At 51.9% G+C, this 19,384-nt stretch overlaps 1 protein-coding gene across 1 annotated transcript in view; it reads right to left on the reverse strand.

The window, feature by feature from the left end:
* Nucleotides 1-407: 407 nt before the first annotated feature.
* TGM2 (transglutaminase 2) overlaps nucleotides 408-19,384 on the reverse strand; it is a 33,663-nt gene continuing 14,686 nt past the window's right edge. Inside the window, exons 5-13 of the mRNA XM_069546956.1 lie at nucleotides 18,468-18,596; nucleotides 17,294-17,471; nucleotides 14,706-14,841; nucleotides 13,953-14,056; nucleotides 12,037-12,279; nucleotides 9,963-10,235; nucleotides 4,107-4,267; nucleotides 2,968-3,104; nucleotides 408-2,305 (exon numbers count right to left, since the gene is read on the reverse strand). Of these exons, the coding sequence (XP_069403057.1) occupies nucleotides 2,155-2,305; nucleotides 2,968-3,104; nucleotides 4,107-4,267; nucleotides 9,963-10,235; nucleotides 12,037-12,279; nucleotides 13,953-14,056; nucleotides 14,706-14,841; nucleotides 17,294-17,471; nucleotides 18,468-18,596 (1,512 nt within the window). The 3' untranslated portion in view covers nucleotides 408-2,154. The remainder of the gene's footprint in view (nucleotides 2,306-2,967; nucleotides 3,105-4,106; nucleotides 4,268-9,962; nucleotides 10,236-12,036; nucleotides 12,280-13,952; nucleotides 14,057-14,705; nucleotides 14,842-17,293; nucleotides 17,472-18,467; nucleotides 18,597-19,384) is intronic.

Genomic DNA, 19,384 nt, shown 5'->3' on the forward strand with positions numbered 1-19,384 from the left:
AACATGGAACTAAAAAGCCACTGTGATAAATGTTTGAGTCGGTCCATGTTCCAGGGTTCTGAGAAGAAATCTGGGTAGTCTTCACAGAAGAGGTGACTTTAATGTGAAGCAGTATAAAATAAATAGGAGTTCATAAGCTGAGTAAGGAAAAAAGAGCAGTATTCCAAGGTAAGAGGTTGAAAGTGCATGGGATGTTAGAAGAGAAACAGGCACTTCATTGTGATCTGAACATGGCTGTTTGGAGATGGGATTGGAAACGGAGCAAAACAGTTGTAGAGCCTTGAATACTGGTTAAATTTAGATCTGAGGGAGGCACTAAAGCTAGGGAAAGGCTCTTAGCATGAAGTGGCTTGTCCAGATGCTAGATGAGCTCACCCACTCACTCTCCTCAAAAGCATGATCAGACCTTGTTTGAATGTGAAAAATAAACTTTTATTTCAGTGCTCGCTGTTTGTGGCTCAAAAGCACATCTACTGCTTGCTTGGAACCCAAAAGCGTTTACAAAACCATAGGGAAATAGAGCAATATTTATATAGAATGAATATATACTGGCTCATCTTGTGTTTCTCCTTGTGCAAAGCAGAAAGTTCTAAGTGTATCAGCGTGACCTTCCCCAAGTCCCTCTCTGGGGCTTGGGGGCTCCCTGGAGGCTCTGACCCCACTCACAGAATTCTCTCCCACTTCCCTTCTCCAGGCTGAGGGAACCCCGGTCACATGGAGAGAGTGAGGAATAAAGTCAGAGATGGCAATTCGTGGGGTCCCTGAGCTCAGTCAGGGGGGCAGGGGCTGTGTTCCAGGACTCTGGCTCTTCAAAGAGGAGATGGCTAAGATGCCAGCCTTGTTGGTGGGTGATCAGCATAGGCAACTAAGGCTATTGTGAAGTCTAGGCATTGCGGTGGGCGGGCTCATGGTTAGGACGGGGGTTTCTCGGGAGGTCTCTTTCCCCCTAGAAATGGGCTCCCAAGGCAGATGCCTGGGCACAGATGGGGGACCCAGACACAACTGGGGACAGGAAGATGGTCATGGTTATGGTCTCACACTTCGAGGCATCCTGTGACCCAAGGCTCTGTGAAGCCCGGGAGGACAACCTGCTGTCATTGGCGAGGCTGGGTCATACAAGGCACCGGAAGTGCAGAGCTGGGAGGGCCTTGGAGATGAGCTGGTTCAGTCACTCCCTGTGACCAAAGAGGAAACTGAGGCCCAGAGGAGGGGAAGGCAGTAGCTGGCCAGGCCTGGGGCTCGAACCTAGGACTCTAAGCCCTCCCCGTCTCCTGTTCTAATTGGATCCTTTCTGATCAGGTTCCAAACGGCCTCTCTGATGCAGCCAGGTCAGGGCTGGAGTGGTGGATGGGGCCCTGGACACAGAGTCAGAAGGGCCAGGCTCCTTTCTTGTGCCTCTACATTAGCCAGTCTTGCAAATATCCAGGATCCCACGGGACCAGGGCCAGCCGCCTCCCTTCTCCAAGCCCAGTCTCCTCAGCTCCCGCTCTGCAGTTTCCCGTGGGGACTGAATGGGCTGATGGGCGTGTGAGCACCAGTAAGCCCAGGAAGTGCCAGGCACTTACTAGGCGCCTCGCCATTGTGAGAGGGTGGGGGAAGTATTGGGTCAGGGCTGCTGGGAGGTGAGGGGACTTGGGGTATGGTCTGTTCCTGGGACCCTCCCCATTCTGCACATGCTCAGGCTCTGCCAAGGGCCCCCGGGGTCTGGGCTCAACCTGGGGAAGGGGTTCAGGGTACTCTAGGGAGCTGAGTTCCTTGATCTGGTCACTGGGCACACTTTTTTTGCCTGCTCCCAGGAAAGGGGCTCTGACGTCGATCAATCAGTTTGGCGGGTGGTCAGTGGCTTTTTCAGGGGCCTCTAGGCTGGGAAGGGAAGGGGAAACGGCCTACCCCCTAGGCCCAGTCAGCCAAGAGGAGGGCTCCCACAGTGCAGGCACAGAGCCTCCCTCACAGGTGAGGGGCGTGGGGAGACAAGCTCGGGGGTCAAGGTGGGCGGGAAGTACATTCGATTCCAAAGAGCCCCCGCAGGCAGCCCACCCCTGCCCTGAGGTCCGGGGCCCAAGGAGGGGCAAGTTTTGTTCACTAGCTTGGGATAAAGACTGGGGTCAATTTGGGGGCCCTTGGTGGCTGAGGTGGGGCTGGCACGAGGACCCCTTAGGCGGGGCCAACGATGACGTTCCTGAAGCCCTTCACGGCCTTCAGCCTGTCGCTCTCGAAGTTCACCACCAGCTTGTGGCGGCCCACGTACAGGGGCAGCAGGTCCACCCTCACTTTGACTTCCTCCCCTGCCTCCACGGGGTCCGGGCTGGGAGAGAGAGAGAAGGAGGGTGAGGAGCGGGGCCCTGGCCTGGTCCCCATGATGAGGCCAGGCCGGGATGACACGTGACTACTGAGATCTCAGCCCAGCGCCTCCATGGATGTACAGCTGAATAATGACAGGATAAAATGGGCCCTGCTCGTAACTCTCAAGGGCCTGGGCCATCCGCCCTCCTGTGTGTGTATGAGAGTGAATGGTGTGCCAGGGCATAAAAGTGTGGATGCTCACGTGACCACATGCATGAAAATGCACTGAGCTGTACCTATGTGATTTGTACTGTATACTGTATGCAAATGATATTACAACAAAAAAGTAAAAAACAACTGTAAATGCTCATAAGCATATGTGTATATAGACAATTATCTGTGAGGGTACACGGCATAGGCACGCGTGTACACCTGTGTGCATGGGAGGACCTGTGTGTCCTGAGGCAGGGGTTTAGTGACTGAATGTGTACCTGTTCAGGTGTGTGAACCGTGTGTGCAGGATGCAGCTGATGTGCAGGTGTTTGGACGAAGACCAGTGTGGGTGAGTGTGTGGGTGATGAGAGGAGGGGGTTATAGCCCAGGGCTTGGCGTCCAAGGGTACCCGTCCCCTGCGCGAGCGTCCGCCCTCTGCTCCCGGCCCTGGGGGGAGGGATGGGCACTTACGCATCCACCGTCTTCTGCCCCTCGATCAGGCCTGACCCCTCCACAGTGAAGGTGCAGCCTGACAGCACCTCGGTGAGCGGGTTCCGCAGAGACACCTCAGCCACCAGCTTGCGGTTCTGCTTGGGCTCTCCCAGGATCTGGAGGAGACACGGGGTGGATGTCAGGGGCAGCAGAGAGGGAGAGGGGCCCAGAGCCCCTCCAGGGCAGGCAGGGTCCCAAATGAGCCAGGTCCATCTCTGCAGCAATTTGGCCCCATGTCTGCGCAGCTCCGCCGCTGTCATTCCTCGCCTCGCCCAGAAAACACGGATGATGACTCCTGCCCAGGCCTCCTCCTTCATGGAGGTGCAGAGAGGCTCCACGTGACCCACGGGATGTGTAAAGTGCCTCCTTCATTCTAAGGTCTGGGGTGGAAAAATCAGAGGCTTTGGAAGCAGGCTGATCTCTGTCCCTTCCTTGCTGTGTGACCTTGGCAAAGATACCACCTTCTCTGAGCTTTGGTTTCTTCACAGGAGAGAAATGCCTGACTGCAGGGTTCTCACGAGGATTCACTGAGCTAACATATGCAAGATTCTAGCAGACTGTCCGGCACACAGCACTCACTCCCCACCCCGCCACCCCCTGCCCTTTACCATTTATTTGTAACGGCAGCACTTGGGGACCTGGGGCTGAGACTGCTCCAAGTGAATCACTGTGATGATCATGATGACGCTGATGGTCAGTATTAATCAGCTTTTATTGCACCCTCATGACATGCTGGATACAGCCTATGTGTTTCCTGTAGACGCACAGCTAATCCTTATAACACCCATTTTACAGATGAATAGACTCCAGAGACTGAGCCCTTAACAACTCCACCCCTTCCTGCCTCACCAGGGCCCCAGGACCTCAGAATCTTGCCTTAGGAGTTTAGCTTTTAAGGGTCCACAGTTCTGAGATCCCTAAATGTCATGATTCTACTACTCTGGGATGTGCGGATTCATTCCTAGAGGCTGTGAGTCCCAAATTCTGTTTCACGATGCTTTTCTCTGATGAAATTAGATCTGAGGAACCCTCAGATCAGAGGGCATCAGAGATCTTGAGTCTGCAGGGAGGAAGGTACATGCAGGTGTGGGATCTGGACCTGGGGACTCAGCCCTTACCCGGATCTTGATTTCTGGATTCTCTAGGTAGATGTCCCTCTCGGCCAGCAGGTAGCTATTGGCAGCCGGCTCAATGAGAAGGCCCCGCACCTTGATAAGGTTCGATTCGGTCAGGCAATCACAGTACTTTTCGTAGAGGATTCGAAGGGGAATGCTCTTCTCTGCAGAAGGGAAGAGGGGAGAAGACTCATGCCATCTGAATTGTGACCCCCACCTCTCCTATGGCACCTCCACAAGGCACAGAGAGGGCAAGGGATGAACTTGAGGTCACACAGCTGGTGAATGACTGGGTGGGTCCCAGCACTTTGCCCACCTGCCCTGGCTCTAGCACTCCCAGGAAGGAAGTGGGAGGAGTGGCCTGGGTTTTAATCCTGCCTCTGCCCTTTGCTACCTGGGGATGCTGGGTGAGTCACCCTACCTCTCAGGATGCCCATTTCCCCCAAGAGGTTGGTGGAATTGTACCCATTTTACAGATGAAGAAACACTTCTGCCCATAAGTGTTCAGAAGGGGAGAGTTGGTCCTGTTTGGACCACTGACTGACTGTGTGAGCCTGGGGAGACGACCTCCCTGCTCTGTTTCTGCTTGTTCCCTCTCTGTTCCCAGGAGCATCTGGATCCCATAGGGCAGAGATAAGACCAGAGATCAGTTCAGAGCAAAAGTCACACAGCGATGGGGGTGAGAACGAAGCTGGCAGGGCCAACCTCCCTACTGCAGAAAAGCAAAGTGTGGATCTTAGCCCTGTTTCTCAGACAAGAACACGGAAGCCCTAGGGCACCAGGGTCAGCTTGTGAGAGGCAGGCAGGAGCAGTGGAAAAGGGCACAGGAACTGGACTGATTATCCACATACCACAGAGAAAATTCGGTACACATACACAGTGGAATATTACTCAGCTATAAAAAAGGATGAAATAATGTCATTTGCTGTGACATGGATGGACCTGGAGGTTATCATACTGAGTGAAGAGAGACAGAGAAAGACAAATATCAAATGGTATCACTCATATGTGGAATCTAAAGAAATGATACAAAGGAACCTATTTACAAAATAGAGATTGAGTCACAGATGTAGAAAACAAACTCCTGGTTACCAGTGGGGGGAGGGGAGGAGGTGGGATAAATTGGAAGACTGGGATTGACATATACATACTATATTTAGACTGCTGCTAAGTCACTTCAGTCGTGTCCGACTCTGTGCGACCCCACAGACGGCAACCCTCCAGGCTTCCCCGTCCCTGGGATTCTCCAGGCAAGAACGCTGGAGTGGGTTGCCATTTCCTTCTCCAATGCATGAAAGTGAAAAGTGAAAGTGAGGTCGCTCAGTCGTGCCCAACTCTAGCGACCCCATGGACTGCAGCCTACCAGGCTCCTCCATCCATGGGATTTTCCAGGCAAAAGCACTGGAGTGGGGTGCCATTGCCTTCTCTGATATTTAGACTAGATAACTAATAAGAACCCACAGGGAACTCTATTCAATACTCTGAGATGACCTGTCTGGGAGAAAACAGCGTATATAAGTGTATAACTGACTCACTTTGCTGTACAGCAGAAACACAACATTGTAAATTAACTATACTGTAATTTTTTTAAAAAAAGAGCGAGAGAATCCACAGGCTTATGGCAGGCCCTGCTTGTTCACGTGGTCACAGAGAACCTTGGGAGAAATCTTTTCTGTGTGTGTGTGTGTGTGTGTGTGTGAGAGAGAGATGCTCAGTAATGTCAACTCTCTGTAACTCCATGGACTGTAGCCCACCAGGCTCCTCTGTCCATGGGATTCTCCAGGCAAGAATATGGAGTGGGTTGCCATTCCCTTCTCCAGGGGATCTTCCTAATCCAGGGATCAAACCCAGGTCTCCTGCATTGCAAGCAGAGCCTCCCCCATCAAACAAGAATGTTGGAAGGATGGTGCTGAGACTCCGTGGAGCCCAGTCAACCATGATGGGAGATGCTGCTTCTTCTTTTTCTGTCATCTGCTCCCTTCCTCCCCGCGAGAGACTTGAGTTTCCCAAACTCCAGTCACTCGTGTGATGTTTCACACATCTGAGTAAATCCTCATTATTTGCTCATTATTTTTCTTTCAGTCCGCTTGCTTCATACTTTTCAACCTTTTCTGGTTAGGGAATCTTGTTACCATTATTTGCAGCAAACCTGTCTATTTACCACAAGTAGGAGGAAGCTGGTAAAAACAAACACCAGCAAACAAAGTCAAGTTCATTCAACTCAGGCTCATATTCTTGTCTGCTGAGAGCTCTGAGTTTGGGACCTGAGTTCGCGGTTAATGAGGGAGATTAACAAGGGTCAGGGGTGCTCAAGCCAGTGAGCACCCACTGGGAGGTCATCTACAGAACCGTGAAGGCCTGAGCAGATGACCACCTTCTCTCTGCGTGGGTCAAGGTCTAGGTCCTGGCCTTGCACACTTGGTGTCCCCTATCCTGCTCTCTGAAAAATGAGCGCCCAGCCCTCTCGTCACTCGTTCCCCGGATGGACCTGCCCCAACCTCGGCTCCGATGACATAGAAGGGAAAAAAACACAGCTTCTGCCAAAAAGGACAAAAAGGAGTGAAAAATTCCTGGGTCAGGACTTGGTGGAGTGGAGTGGAAACTCTGACCAGTTCCACAGAGAAGAAGGAAAACATGGCTCTCCAGGAGCCTGGAGGGGGTGGCCCCCACTGTTAACTTTTCCAGGAGGCTGAGGTCAGGGTGGGACTGGACCTTCGAGAATTGCCATCCACAGGCTAGTGGCGTTGGCCTGGCTTCGGGCCAGCGCTGGCCGAAAGAAAGAAACGTGTGCGGTTAGTGTCACTCATTCCTTAGATGGTCCCTTTGATCATCACAGCGATTGTGCTGCCCCACCTGGAGGGGTGAGGGCCCCAGAGAGAGGGGGCGCGGGCAGGAAGGGGTAGAGCCGCAGAGCCAGGAGGCTGGGGTAAGGGCTGCTGGTTTCAGTTCAGCTGTCCTAGGCCTGGCTTCCTGTCCACCAGCATGTGGAAATCCCCTGGATCTTATCATCACAGCATAACCAGCAACTCAGCCAAAGTTCAGGGTCTCAGAGGGTGGGAGAATCAGTCTCAGGGTAACCTTGGCCTGGGAGGCCTTAATAGTGCATCCTGGCCTAACCCCACCCTCCAGCTTGAGGGCAACGCCCCAAACTGCTGCCCTCCTCTGCCTTCTCCCAACAGGCTGTGCCCCTCGGGGGTCTATGGAGCAGGTGGGACCCCTCTGCTGTGAACACTTTCCCAGGAAGAAACACCAGCGGGTGTGGCTGAAGCAGAACAATGCTGTGAGGAGCCCAGATATATCTGGGAGGCGAAGTGTGACTCAACAGCAGCCTGGGAGGAAGTTACTCTGGCATCTTGGTTCAGGTTGGGCTTCACCTCATGAAACATATTCCAGGAAAGACCCTTCCGCCCTTTGAAGCAGTGCTGAATGTGAGGAAGAGCTGACAGGTGTTCGCACAACGGGGCTGGCGCTCTCTAAAGATGAACCGGGTCTCTCTTGCCTTCGGAGGTGGCCCCCACTCTGTTTAAGGAGTGGGTTTCCTCCCTGAATCAACCTTTTACTTAAAAAAAAAAGAAAAGATGAACCAGCCTTTCTTCAAATAGAGAAGCTCAGGCCTGAAACAGAGAAGAGAAATACCCAGGAGCTCACAGCCTGCAGGCAGAATTGCAGAAACTAGGACCTGGGTGTATCCCAAACATCCCACACACCTGGAAGGCCGGAGCTCTGCCCCTGACTTGGGGCCCGGAGGCAGAGTTGAGACCCCCGTCCTCCGGACACAGGCAGGGTTGGCCATGACTCAGGAAGCTCTGAGCCCAGCCTGGAAAGCACTGTCCAGCATAGCAGCTGTTCAGCAAAGGTGCTTCTTGTCCTCCCCACACCTGTCTGCGCTTGCTCAGTGGGGCGTGAAGGGCCCCACCATGGCTGGGCACCATTGTACATCTTCCAGATCTCTCCAGAACACACATCTCCTTCAGTCCTCAGAGCCACCCGCGAGGGGCGGGTCAACACCCAAGACTGACAGCTGAGTGTGGTGTGATGCCCGAGGCTATACATCTAGAAGGTGGGAGAGGTTCTTCCCTGGCTGTGCAGTAGTTAGGACCTTACGCTCCCAAGGCAGGGGTGCAGCAGTTCGATCCCTGGACTGGGAAATAAAATCCCACGTGCTGCCTCGTGTGACCAATAATTAACAATAATAATAGAAGGTGGCAGAGCCAGATTCAAGGCCAAGTCTGGCCTCTGCATATGTGTTTTAGCAGTGAAAGTGTTGAGGCCCTAGCTCTGGTACCAACTGGCTCTGTCCCCAAGGCTTCCCCGCTGCTCCAGGACCCCGACCGAGTCTGCTCTGTCCTGGAGTACAGCTCCAGGAGTGCCTGCCGTGGCCTGAGATAAAGGCCCTAGAGCTGACTGATGTTCTACTGAAACCACGCTGTTCCCAGGTCCCCTCCCAACTCCAAGATTCCCCTGTCCTCCTCATGCCCGTAGGCTCCAAACGCAGAAGCCAGGAAAGGGCTGCTGGGGGAGAGACCAGGCTCCACGCTGCGTCACTAAGTGACCTCATTAGCCACAGCCCCGCTCAGGGCCCCCGGCTTATTTTTAGGGAGATAACCAGGCGTGGTGACAAAGCAGGCAGTGAAACGGATCAAGAGGACAATGACTGTGCAGGCGGCCGACCAGGAAGAAAGAGCGACAGAGGCTCAGCCCAGGGGTGAGGGCTGGGTGAGCTTCTGACATCATCTCAGCCCCAAACATGGAAGAGGATCTGCTCCCAGGGAGGCCCAGCCAGGCCCTGGAGCATATGTTCGTGCATAAATGTGGGGTCTAGAAGAATGGCACAGAAGAATCTATTTGCAGAGCAGGAACAGAGACTCAGACATAGAGAATGGACGGGTAGACACAGTTGGGAGAAGTGTGAATTGGAAATTTAGGATTGATATATATACACTACCATGTGTAAACTAGATAGCTAATGGGAAGCTACCGTATAGCTCAGTTCAATGCTCTGTGATGACCTAGAGGGGTGGGATAGCGAGCAGGGGGTGAGAGGGAGGTCCCAGAGGGAGGAGATATATGTAAACACACAGCGATTCACTCTGCTGGACACAGAAACTAACACAACAACGTAAAGCAACTATACCCCCAATTAAAAAGATAGAAACCTAAGAAGAGAAGATCAAGGCTTTTCCCATCACTGCTGGAGCAACACTATCTAATATGGCATCTTTCGGCCACATATGGCTGTTTAAATGGAATGAAAACTTTAGACCCGTAGTTGCACGAGTCACACTGCAAGCGTTCAATAGCCACATGGCGCTAGTGGTCACCGCACTAAACAGCACAGACATAGAGCATTCTCATATCTCCGACAGTTCTCTGGACACCACTAGTCTTGAATCTCTTCTCCCTGAGCCTGAGAACCTCCAGAGGAACAGGAGAGGTTCTCTAAAGGGCTCTGGGGAGAGACAGCTGCAGCGTGAGTTACTAGAGACAGAGGGAAGGAATGTGCTGGAAGGGGCAGTAAGTAGAGAGTCTGGGAAAGCACTCAGGGGTCACATGAAGATGAGCTGAAACATAACAGAATAGTTGCTGCAAGTACAGGTTCAAGTTTCTATCCTGTCACTTCCTACCTGTGTGCCCTTAGGAAAGCTACTTAACCTCTCTGTTGTCAGTCTTCTCAACCTGAAAACAGGGGCCATAAAAGAATCCACCTCCTACTTCTGTTATAAGAAAGAACTGGGTTGCTATTTATAAAGTGCCAAGGATAAGACCAGCCCCGCAGTGAGGTAGATTGTACATGCTCAATGCTCAGGGCACGATCCAGTCAGTGTGGTCAACAGCTGCTCCAGGAACACAGAACCTTACCGGAGTAGGGCTCCAGGGAAAGGCTGAGCAGATCCTTGGTGCCGCACTCAGGTCCCAGGATCCCGTTGTAGCTGACGGTGCGGGCACAGAGCAGGAGGCGGCCAGTGTGCTCCTCGGGGGTGCTGTTGGTGATGTGGGCAAAGACGTCGAAGTCGCAGCCCCTGTTCATGCCCTCGCCAACACGGATCCGCATGGCCACCCCTGTCTCCTCTTTATCAACCAGTTTGTTCAGGTGGTTGGCTCTTGTGAAGGCTTCCCTCTCCTCTGGGGACCCTGTGGGGATAGGGTAGAGAGCTTCATCACAGCTGGACAGGGGATCAATGAAGAGGAAGCTGGGGGCAAAGCAAGCTGGCTTCTCAAAGTCTTGGTGACTCAGAGCACCCAGAAGGAGCCCCTTCTTTACATTACTGTGCCAGGAAGAGGAAAGAGTATTTTATTTACTTCCCACAAGAAAACTCCTATACATCCCTCAAGACCCATCCCCAAATGACCCCTCCTCCAGGATGCCTTCTCTGACTACTTCCCCAGGATGACTGACTCACAAAACCTTTTGGAGTTTCATAGCTGCCATGTTTGTTTATGGTTTTTTTTGGCCCACTAGGGTTTTTTTCTGTTCATATGCTTACCCTCTCAAGTCTCTTGGGGACTAAGACTGTGTTTCACTTAATCTTAAGTCAGACCCAGTGCCTACAACAGTGCTTAGTGCCTAGCAGGCACTAATACAATTCAAACTTTCTCACCTCCAAGCATTTGCACAGGGCCTGCTTTTACCTGAAATCCTTTCCATCACTTCTCCAACTGTTGAGTTCTCCAGCAGCACTGCCCCTCCTTTATACCATTTACTTCTCCCCTATGTGCCTTTTATTTTTTCCCAAGTGTTGTTGGGTATATATCCATTTCTTCTATTAAATCAACAGCTCTAGACATTTCAGAGGCCAGGGAAAGCATCTTTTCCTTCTGTTTTATCCCTTCCTGCAGGAGCATGGCCACTTCACAGCCAATCCCCAGGCAGCCCTTCAAAGGTCAATGGGGGTCAGACGAGGGCTGTGGTTTCTTAGTCACTTCTGTGAAACCTACTGTGCTTGGAACACAGTAGATGCTTCAAATATATCTGTCTATTGAATCAGCCACTGAATGTGCAAACTAAACCACTTTCTTTTCCCACTCCTGATGTAACATTAGTAGCAAAAAGAAGCTCCATCTTTGTGTCTGACTGAGCCCATCTTATTATCTTTAAGCTTCTTTTGGTCCATTTCTCTTTAAACCTTTCCAATCTTCCTTCATACCCACTTCCCCAGCTCTATATGAAACACTGCAATGATAAACACTACAGTTTCTCTTCCATGGAGCTTCTCTTACACGGCCCCTCTGGACTTCCAAGCCTCTTCAGCACAAATACACTGCAGTAAAAAGGCATGGAATTGCCCATCTATTGTAGCTCCCATGACTAATGAGTACTGTTAATAAGGGGCTTCCCAGGTGACACTAGTGGTAAAGAACCTGTCTGCCAACGCAGGAAATGTAAGAGACATGGGATCAATCCCTGAGTTGGGAAGATCCCCTAGAGGAGGGCATGACAACCCACTCCAGTATTCTTGTCTGGAGAATCCCATGGACAGAGAGGAGCCTGGAGGGCTACAGTCCATAGCGTCACAAAGAGTCAGACACGACTGAAGCAACTCAACACGGATGCACGCACTATTAATAAACATGGACATCCTAATTTTTTGTTACGATGCATGCCTCTCCTGTATAACAGCCGTCCCTTCCAGTTTTACTAAGAGTCAAACCAACCAAGAAAGTGAGGCTTAAAAACCAAATGGAATCCTTTTGTGGAATATAAAATTCTTTTCCCTAAATGAGTAATCCTTTACCTTTGCCTCCCCACCACACAGTGCGTGTGTCAAATTTGTACTTGTTTCTAAGGAATTTCTTGAAATAGACAGTAACCTACAGATCACTGTCATGAGCAGGCTGCCAGATAAAATACACACACACACATACACAGGTATGCCCACCGGGCTGGTAAAACCAGCTGCTTATCTGCAGGGCAGTGATGAGCCCCAGCACCTACCCTCTGGGTACTTGTAGTTGTGGGTGATGTCCTCCCGATCATCTCTGCCCACACTCTTCGTGCTGATCTTCAGCCCCACCACCAGGGAGTGGTTGATGGATTTGTGCAGAGACCCATCGTCCTGCCGGATCCAGTCGACCACGTCAGCGTTGACTTCAGCAAAGACGAAAGGGGCGTCGTATTTGGTGCTTAGGTCGCCCTCCCTGATGGCACGAACGGGAACCGGGCCACAGCAGTAAGTCCCTGGGGTGGGGGCAGGAGGAGACAGAGATGGACTTGGGCTGATGGGAGGATGGCATCTCCCAAACCTTCCACAATCAAACCACATGTGGGTAAACCCTGCAAGATGATACAGCGCTTTGACCCAGGAACTCCATTTCTAAGACAGCAGCATCAGATAAGAACTCAGAACTCCCAGAGAGGAAGTTCCCCGTGGTCTAGTGGTCAGAACTCTGCGCTTTCACTGCTCGGACCTGGGTTCAATCCCTGGTCGGGAACTGAGAGCTGGCAAATTTCACAATGCGGTCAAAAAAGAGAATTCCAGGGGACTCTGGAACTCAACTTCTGGAATTCAAATCTCAGCACAGCCTCCTATTAGCTGTGTGACACTGGAGAATTCATTTAACCTCTCCGAGTCCTGGCTTCATGTGATGACATTTGTACCTACAAATGAGGACTCAAACTCTTATCCGGTATGTGTTTGATAAAGAGAAATGTATCCCAAGGCACTTTAGGAAATGAGGGAGCCAAGTGTAGGCAATATTTTACAAGGGCGTGTGTCTGTCTGGTTTCCTGCCCAGAATGAGAGTAGCAGTCAGTGCCCGACACAGACGCAGGGAGTGTGTACTGACGGAATGAATAAGAGAACTCATGAACAAGACAGCTTGATGCTTATCTAGGTGTGGTTTACAACTGCCTCAAACCAGTCACAACTGCAATGTTGAGGATTAGAGGCTGTAGCTATATTACAATGCATCTATCTGATGGAACATAACATTCAATTAAAATTCAAATCACAGAAAATGACCTGATACAGATCTGCTAATGCTATATGGAGAAGCAAGGGGGCCAGGAGAAAAGGTCATGTGCAGCCAAAGTTTTTAACCTGGGGCCCATGGATCCCCCCAAGGTGCAGCAAATAGAATTCAGGAGTTCATGAACTTGGACAGGAAACAAAAAAATAATCACCTCATACTTTTCATTATATTTTGATAACACTTTTTTTGATTGTGTGAGCAGACCACAAACCACAGTCTTACGTGCACTTGTGACCTGTCACTCATAAGAACCACAGATATTTTCATATATCTTTATAGTTGTCACAGATAACTGAAAATAGAGATTATGTTCATCTCTATCAAGAGATTAGGGAAATTACTGACTCTATCACTAGATCATGTTATGTAACACATATATTACTGTATCACAAAAATATTTAAATATTTTTTGATAACCATGTTTCAATGGAATTCAACCCTTTTTCCACTCCTGATTTAACATTAGTAGCAGAAAGAAGCTTCATCTTTATGAAGGTATTATATTCAATATAGGTGTTATATTGTGTGCATTTAAAATATTATTCTGAGAAAAGAGTCATTTAAAATTATTGGAAACTGTGTGTAAATGTTAATGAAATTTCTTTCAGGGGAAGAGGACAAAGATGCTATTTGATTTTTTTTCTTTGTGCTTCTCCATATTTTCTGCTTTTCACAATGTGCATGAATCGCTTTTCAAATTATGAAAAAGGTGTTTCATAAAACACCAACACTCAAAGTTCCTTTGGAGTCAGCCAGGCCTAGGTTAGCATCCCAGCTCTGCCCTTCTCTGCCCTTCTCTGGGGAGTCCCTCAGGTGGGTGGGTCCCCTCCAGTTTCTGTCTCTTCATCTCAGTAATGGGGCCACTCCTGCCCAACCCACCTTCGCTCTTCTCCTGGGGTGTGGGGTCGAGGGCCTGCCACCCCTCGTACCCCGGCTGCAGGTCTGGCCTGGTCATCCACGACTCCACCCAGCAGTGGAAGTTCCTGTTGGGGAAACAAAGCAGAATATGGAGCCGGACTCACACGCAGACATTCGTGGTCACCTCCAATGTGCTGTTCACACTTGCCTTGTCCTAAACTGAGCCCATCACGTTCTCCCAACACTTTGCTCTTCCTCCAAGGGTCCCAGCCAGGTATTCCTTCCTACACTGAGAGTCATCCTCAACCCCTCAATCTCTCTGCCCACTTCCCTTCCCCTCTCAGTGGCTCTGCAAGTCCAGCTGACTTGACTTCCTGATTTCTTGATTGCCCCTTCTTTTCCAGCCCACAGGCTCTGCCTGGATTCAGGCCCCATCAACACCCACCTGGACCACACCCCACCCCCTTCCTTCTGATCTATCCCCACAGTCATCAGACCACTCCTCTCCAGTCTGAAGCCTTTGGAATCAAGCCCAGACCCCCAGCCTGCAGTGCAGACTCTGGACAAGGCGTTCTCCTTTCATGTATCCTGTGTTGATTTTCCTTCCTCTTGGCCTTGGCTCCTGCTGTTCCTGCCTCCCTGGGAGCCTCTCCAAGTCCTGTTTCCTTTTGTCCAAATACTGCTCAACTTTTAAACCCAGTTCAGAGGTGACCTCGTCTGAGACATCACCCCATCTCCTCTTCAGGTGACCCTCCCTACTGGGCAACCCCTCACCAGATCATCTCGCTCTTGTCACTCTGGATCTCCCCGTACTCGTTGCGGAAGTACTCGATGAGCAGGTTGCTGTTCTGGTCATGGGCTGAGTTATAGTTGGTCACGACGCGGGTGGGGATGCCAAGGCACCGCAGCACTGGGTGGAAGACATGGTAGAGAGAGTTTAGGGGGTAGGCTAGGGCCCTAGAGACATCTGCTCTGCCTAGGCCTCCACATACCCATCTGTACCCCAGGGAGCACTGTACCCATTGTCCAAGTGGTGAGGTTGTGCCATCACCTTGCCCAGACAATGGTGCCCACCTTGCTGATTGCCCGCCTCTCGCCTTCACCTCACAGCTAACAAAAGAAGACTCTAAACGCAAATCTGACATTAAGAGTCTACTGCTAAACCCTCAATGGCTGTTCATGGCCCTCAAGGTCAAGGCCAAACCTCCACTATGGGCCTTGCCTTGCAGGATCTGGCCCTTGATCAATTCCTGCACACTTTGCTCCAGCTACACTGCCCTCCAGCACGCCTTGTTCCCACCTGCCCCAGGATACTGGCGTATGCCCATCCCTCAGCCAGGAAGGCCACCCCGCCAGATTTAGATTACCCCATCATCTGCATTCACAGTAAGACTAGGGATGCATCATCACTCTCAATATATGGGTATGTGAAGGATTCTTTAATTAGTCCTCTGAGGGCAGTGAGTGATCTGTCTTATGTTACAGTCCCAGAGCCCTGCAAGACCCGGCACAGACTAATTGGTCAAATGGGATGAAGGAAGGAAGTAGAAAGAGAAGGAGGAAGGAAAGGAGAAAAGGGATGACAGATTCAGAGAGAGGAGTGAGCAGTGGGGTAGGCAGGAGGCAACAGAAGTCAGGACCCTTCCGTTCCAGCCCCAGCTGCTCCAGGCTGTGCGGCCTGGGGCCAGTCCCTTCACCTCTCTGGGCCTTGTTTCATCCTCTCTGGCTCAGAGTTCCAGTGGTCTGGGGCTCCACTGTGGACCAGGAGGGCCTGCACTGTGTCGAGGCACGGTTTTCAGAGAGGCTGGTGTTGCAGTGGTAGGTAACGAGGAGGCAGGAGGTCAATCGGCATCTATAGACCACAGAATCCTGCTCAAATAGTGGTGCTGGGTGTTCCTGACAGAAGGGATTATGCATGCTTTTTCCCTTTCATTTTTTAATATACTTTTTATGTAAAATGTAAAAGCAACATATTCTCAGGGTAAGATAAAGAAAGTAACATCTAAAAAAAGAAGTGAAGCAGAAAGGCCTACTAAATACAACCTGTAGGACTTTTGTTTTACTTTTAGTTTTGATGAGGTTGAGTCTCTGCGATGGGGGAGAGTCAGGAATGTGAACTTTGCCCAGTGCCTGCCATCAATCAGGGCAAAAACTTCCCCGAAGGCCCCAGATTCAGGTCAGGAGATGAGAGAGCCCTGGGCGGAGGGAGGAAGGAGCAGCTGTGACCTTCCACCTCTTGCCTGGTTCTTGTGCCTTTTGGCCTGGGTAGGGACACTCCCCACTCTCTGCTGCCCGTGGGGAGAGCTGGTGTTCCAATTCCAGGCCTTACCCCATCACGACAAGTTTCAGAGTACAGACTGCAGGCTGGAGGAGGCTTGTCCCCACTGACCCAGGAGCAAGGCTCCACTCCTGTCCCCGGGGATGGGGTCCCTCGGGGGCCTCATCCTCACAGTCTAAGACCAGGAGGCTGTGCCTGAAGCGGGCCCACCTGGTTCCATTCCTGGCTGTGCAGATCGCCAGCTTTGTGACCTTGGCCAAGCCACTTCTCCTCTCTGAGCCTCCACTTCCTCCTCTAAGAGGAGCTAATAATAGCAGCTTGTCGGGATGCTGTAATGATTCAGAGAGGGATGGGTGTGAGCAGTCTGGCAGAACAGAAAAGTGTGTCACTGTGCCCGTCACTGCAAATATCTGTCCAATTACTGTTGGCCAACTAACGGACACAGAGAAGATGTCCCAGGACCCAGCTGAGGAATCCCAGATGTCCCTGGAAACCCCGAAACCCAACCTAACCTGACTGACTGTGCTAAGTGACCTCCCCTGGGTCCTAAGAGCTCCCTGTGACTTAGGTTAGTTACCACTGTCTCCGTTTTACAGGTGAGGAAACTGAGGCCTGGAGACCCCGATTCTCTTGCCCAGGGATTAGAGGCAGAGCTGGGATTCAAACCGGGAAGTCCAACTCCAGTCCCTGGGCTGATCCACTATTCAACTCCCTGCAGAAACCCCACAGCTGGGACTTCCCTGGTGGTCCAGTGGCTATGACTCTGAGCTCCCAGTGCAGGGGGCTGGGCTTTGATCTGTGGTCAGGGAATTAGACCCCACATGCTGCAACTAAAGAGTTTAAGTGTCATAACTAAAGGTCCTGCATGTTGCAACTAAGGCCTGGTGCAGCCAAATAAATATAAATATTAAAAAAGAGAAGAAACCCCATAATCACCGGGGTCAGACGTCCTGTTACTTGACCAAGTTTTCCCAGGATCTGTTACACATCAGGCCTGGGAGAAGGCCACAGGGACCCTGACTCAGCCTTAGTTCCTGGAAGCCGAGGGCGGTTCCAGGCCCCGCCACGTCCACCTGCCACTCACCGGTGCAGGCCACAGCTGCAAACACCCAGCACTGGCCATACTTGACACGCTGGCAGCCATCTTCCTTCCAACGCCGCAGGATGTCCACGCTGCCGATCCAGAACATGGGGCTGATGCCGTCCCCGTAGTTGTTGTCCCAGCGCCCCAGCAGCACGCCCTGGTCATCGTTGCAGTTGACCTGTGACCCACGAGAGCATCAGAGGGACCAAGTCTGGGGTTAGTGACGGCTGTGATAGAGTGGGCACGAACTCAGCACGTGGTGAAAGGCAGCGGAGGGGCGTTCCAGGTTGAAGGAGCAGCAGGTGCAAAGATCCCGAGGTATGATTGATGGGGAGGTTGGAGATAGGAGCGGCGGTGGGAGAGGAGGTGGAGGAGGTGGAGAGGGGTCAGGGTCATGAGGATGATGCTGGGGATGTGAATGTGTGCGGGGGCTGGCAGGCGGCATGATCTGAGTTTTACAGGGGCTGTTCTGACCCTGCCCAGATGGTGACATTGCCCTCAGACTCTCAGCATCCTGCTGCCCTGGCCCTGAGCCAAGCAGGGTCTGGCCCCGCCCCCTCTGCAGCCCACCTGCAACCCTCCCCAACCACCGCCACCCCCCCACCACCACCCCTTTGCTCTCTGTTCCGGTCACACTGGCCTCCTTTCTGCTCCTCAAATCTGCCAGTCATCCCTCCTCGGGGAACCTGTGCACAAGCGGTCCCCTCTGCCTGGGACGCTCTTCTCCTCCCAGTTACATCAGCTCAAGAATCATCACTTAGGGAAGTCCCCCAGTCCTCCACTGTGGTTGCACCCTGTGGTCAGACACTATCACACGTCTGGCTCTGAGAGTGCATTGCAACATGACTGGGCGCTCACATGATCCTGTGGTTAACTCCTGTCTTCTCTCACACTCCCTAGAATGGAAGCTCTAGGAAGTGAGAGACCATTCATGTCTTCCACCTGCTTTTCCCTGGTGCCTGGGACATGGGTAGCACTTGATAAATACTTGCTGGGTGAATGAATGAATGAATTGCTTTGCGGGACCACACGACCTTACCCTCATTTGTGTACATCTTGTCTGTCCAAATACAAGGTCTCCTAGCTGAGACTCATCATCTCCCAGGTTTCCCCAGCCGTGACAGCCCAGGGCCTGGTCTCCATTATCACCTGAGGCGGGCCTGCGCTCACTCACCATGCCGCTCACCACCCGGCCCACATAGACCGGACTACTGCGGCGGGAGCAGTCTCGGCCGGCATTCTTCAGGAACTTGGGGTTGACGTCCAGGAGCATCAGGCAGATGTCTAGGATCCCGTCTTCAAACTGTGTCAGAGGAAAGAAGGGAGGATGAGGGAGCTGAGAAGTCGCCTCCTCCAGGAAGCCTGCCTTGAAGTCCAGCGGCTGTGGGAACCCCCCTGTTCTGCCTCACACATCACACCTGGAGGCTCGGGTTGGGTCTGTCACATTGCTGTGGTGCCAGCTTTCCTGGCCCAGGAAAGGGGGGGAGGTGGGATGGGACGATGACTGAGTGTATGAGAAAGGGGGTGGGGTGTGCCTGCAGCCAGACTTGGCGGGGGTGCAGGGGAGGCGGGGGTCCTGGGAACTTGGAGTAGAAGGAAAGCCCAGGGTCCCTGGAGCTTGACTGCCCTCAGTCACCTCAGGCCCAGCCACTGCCCTCCCTGCCCCCACAGCCAAACCTTCACTTCCCTAAAGCCTGACTCACCCCGCAGAGCTGATAAGTGTCCCTCCTCCCCCACCCCCACACACTGCGCTGATTGGAACCAAAGTATAAATTGCAAAGATGTAAATCTAATCTCATCACTCATCTCCACTGCCCCCAGAGTAAGATGGAGACTTCCCTGCAAGGTCCTTCATGATCGGTGTCCCACTCCATCCTAACCTCACCTCTCACCACTCTCAACCGCACTCACTCTGCCCCAGGGCTTTTGCACATGCTGTTTCCTTTGCTTGGAATGTTCTTTCTGCCCCTCTCTCTATGACTCACACCTTCTCATCCTTGCAGCTTAGGTGCTGTCTTTATCAAAATCTCTCATTGTCACCATCCCTCAGACCACTTCAGTCACATTCAAAGGCTCGCAGGTCTGTTCCCG

This window comes from Ovis canadensis, chromosome 13 (assembly GCF_042477335.2).
Source record: "Ovis canadensis isolate MfBH-ARS-UI-01 breed Bighorn chromosome 13, ARS-UI_OviCan_v2, whole genome shotgun sequence".
Lineage (NCBI taxonomy): Eukaryota > Metazoa > Chordata > Mammalia > Artiodactyla > Bovidae > Ovis > Ovis canadensis.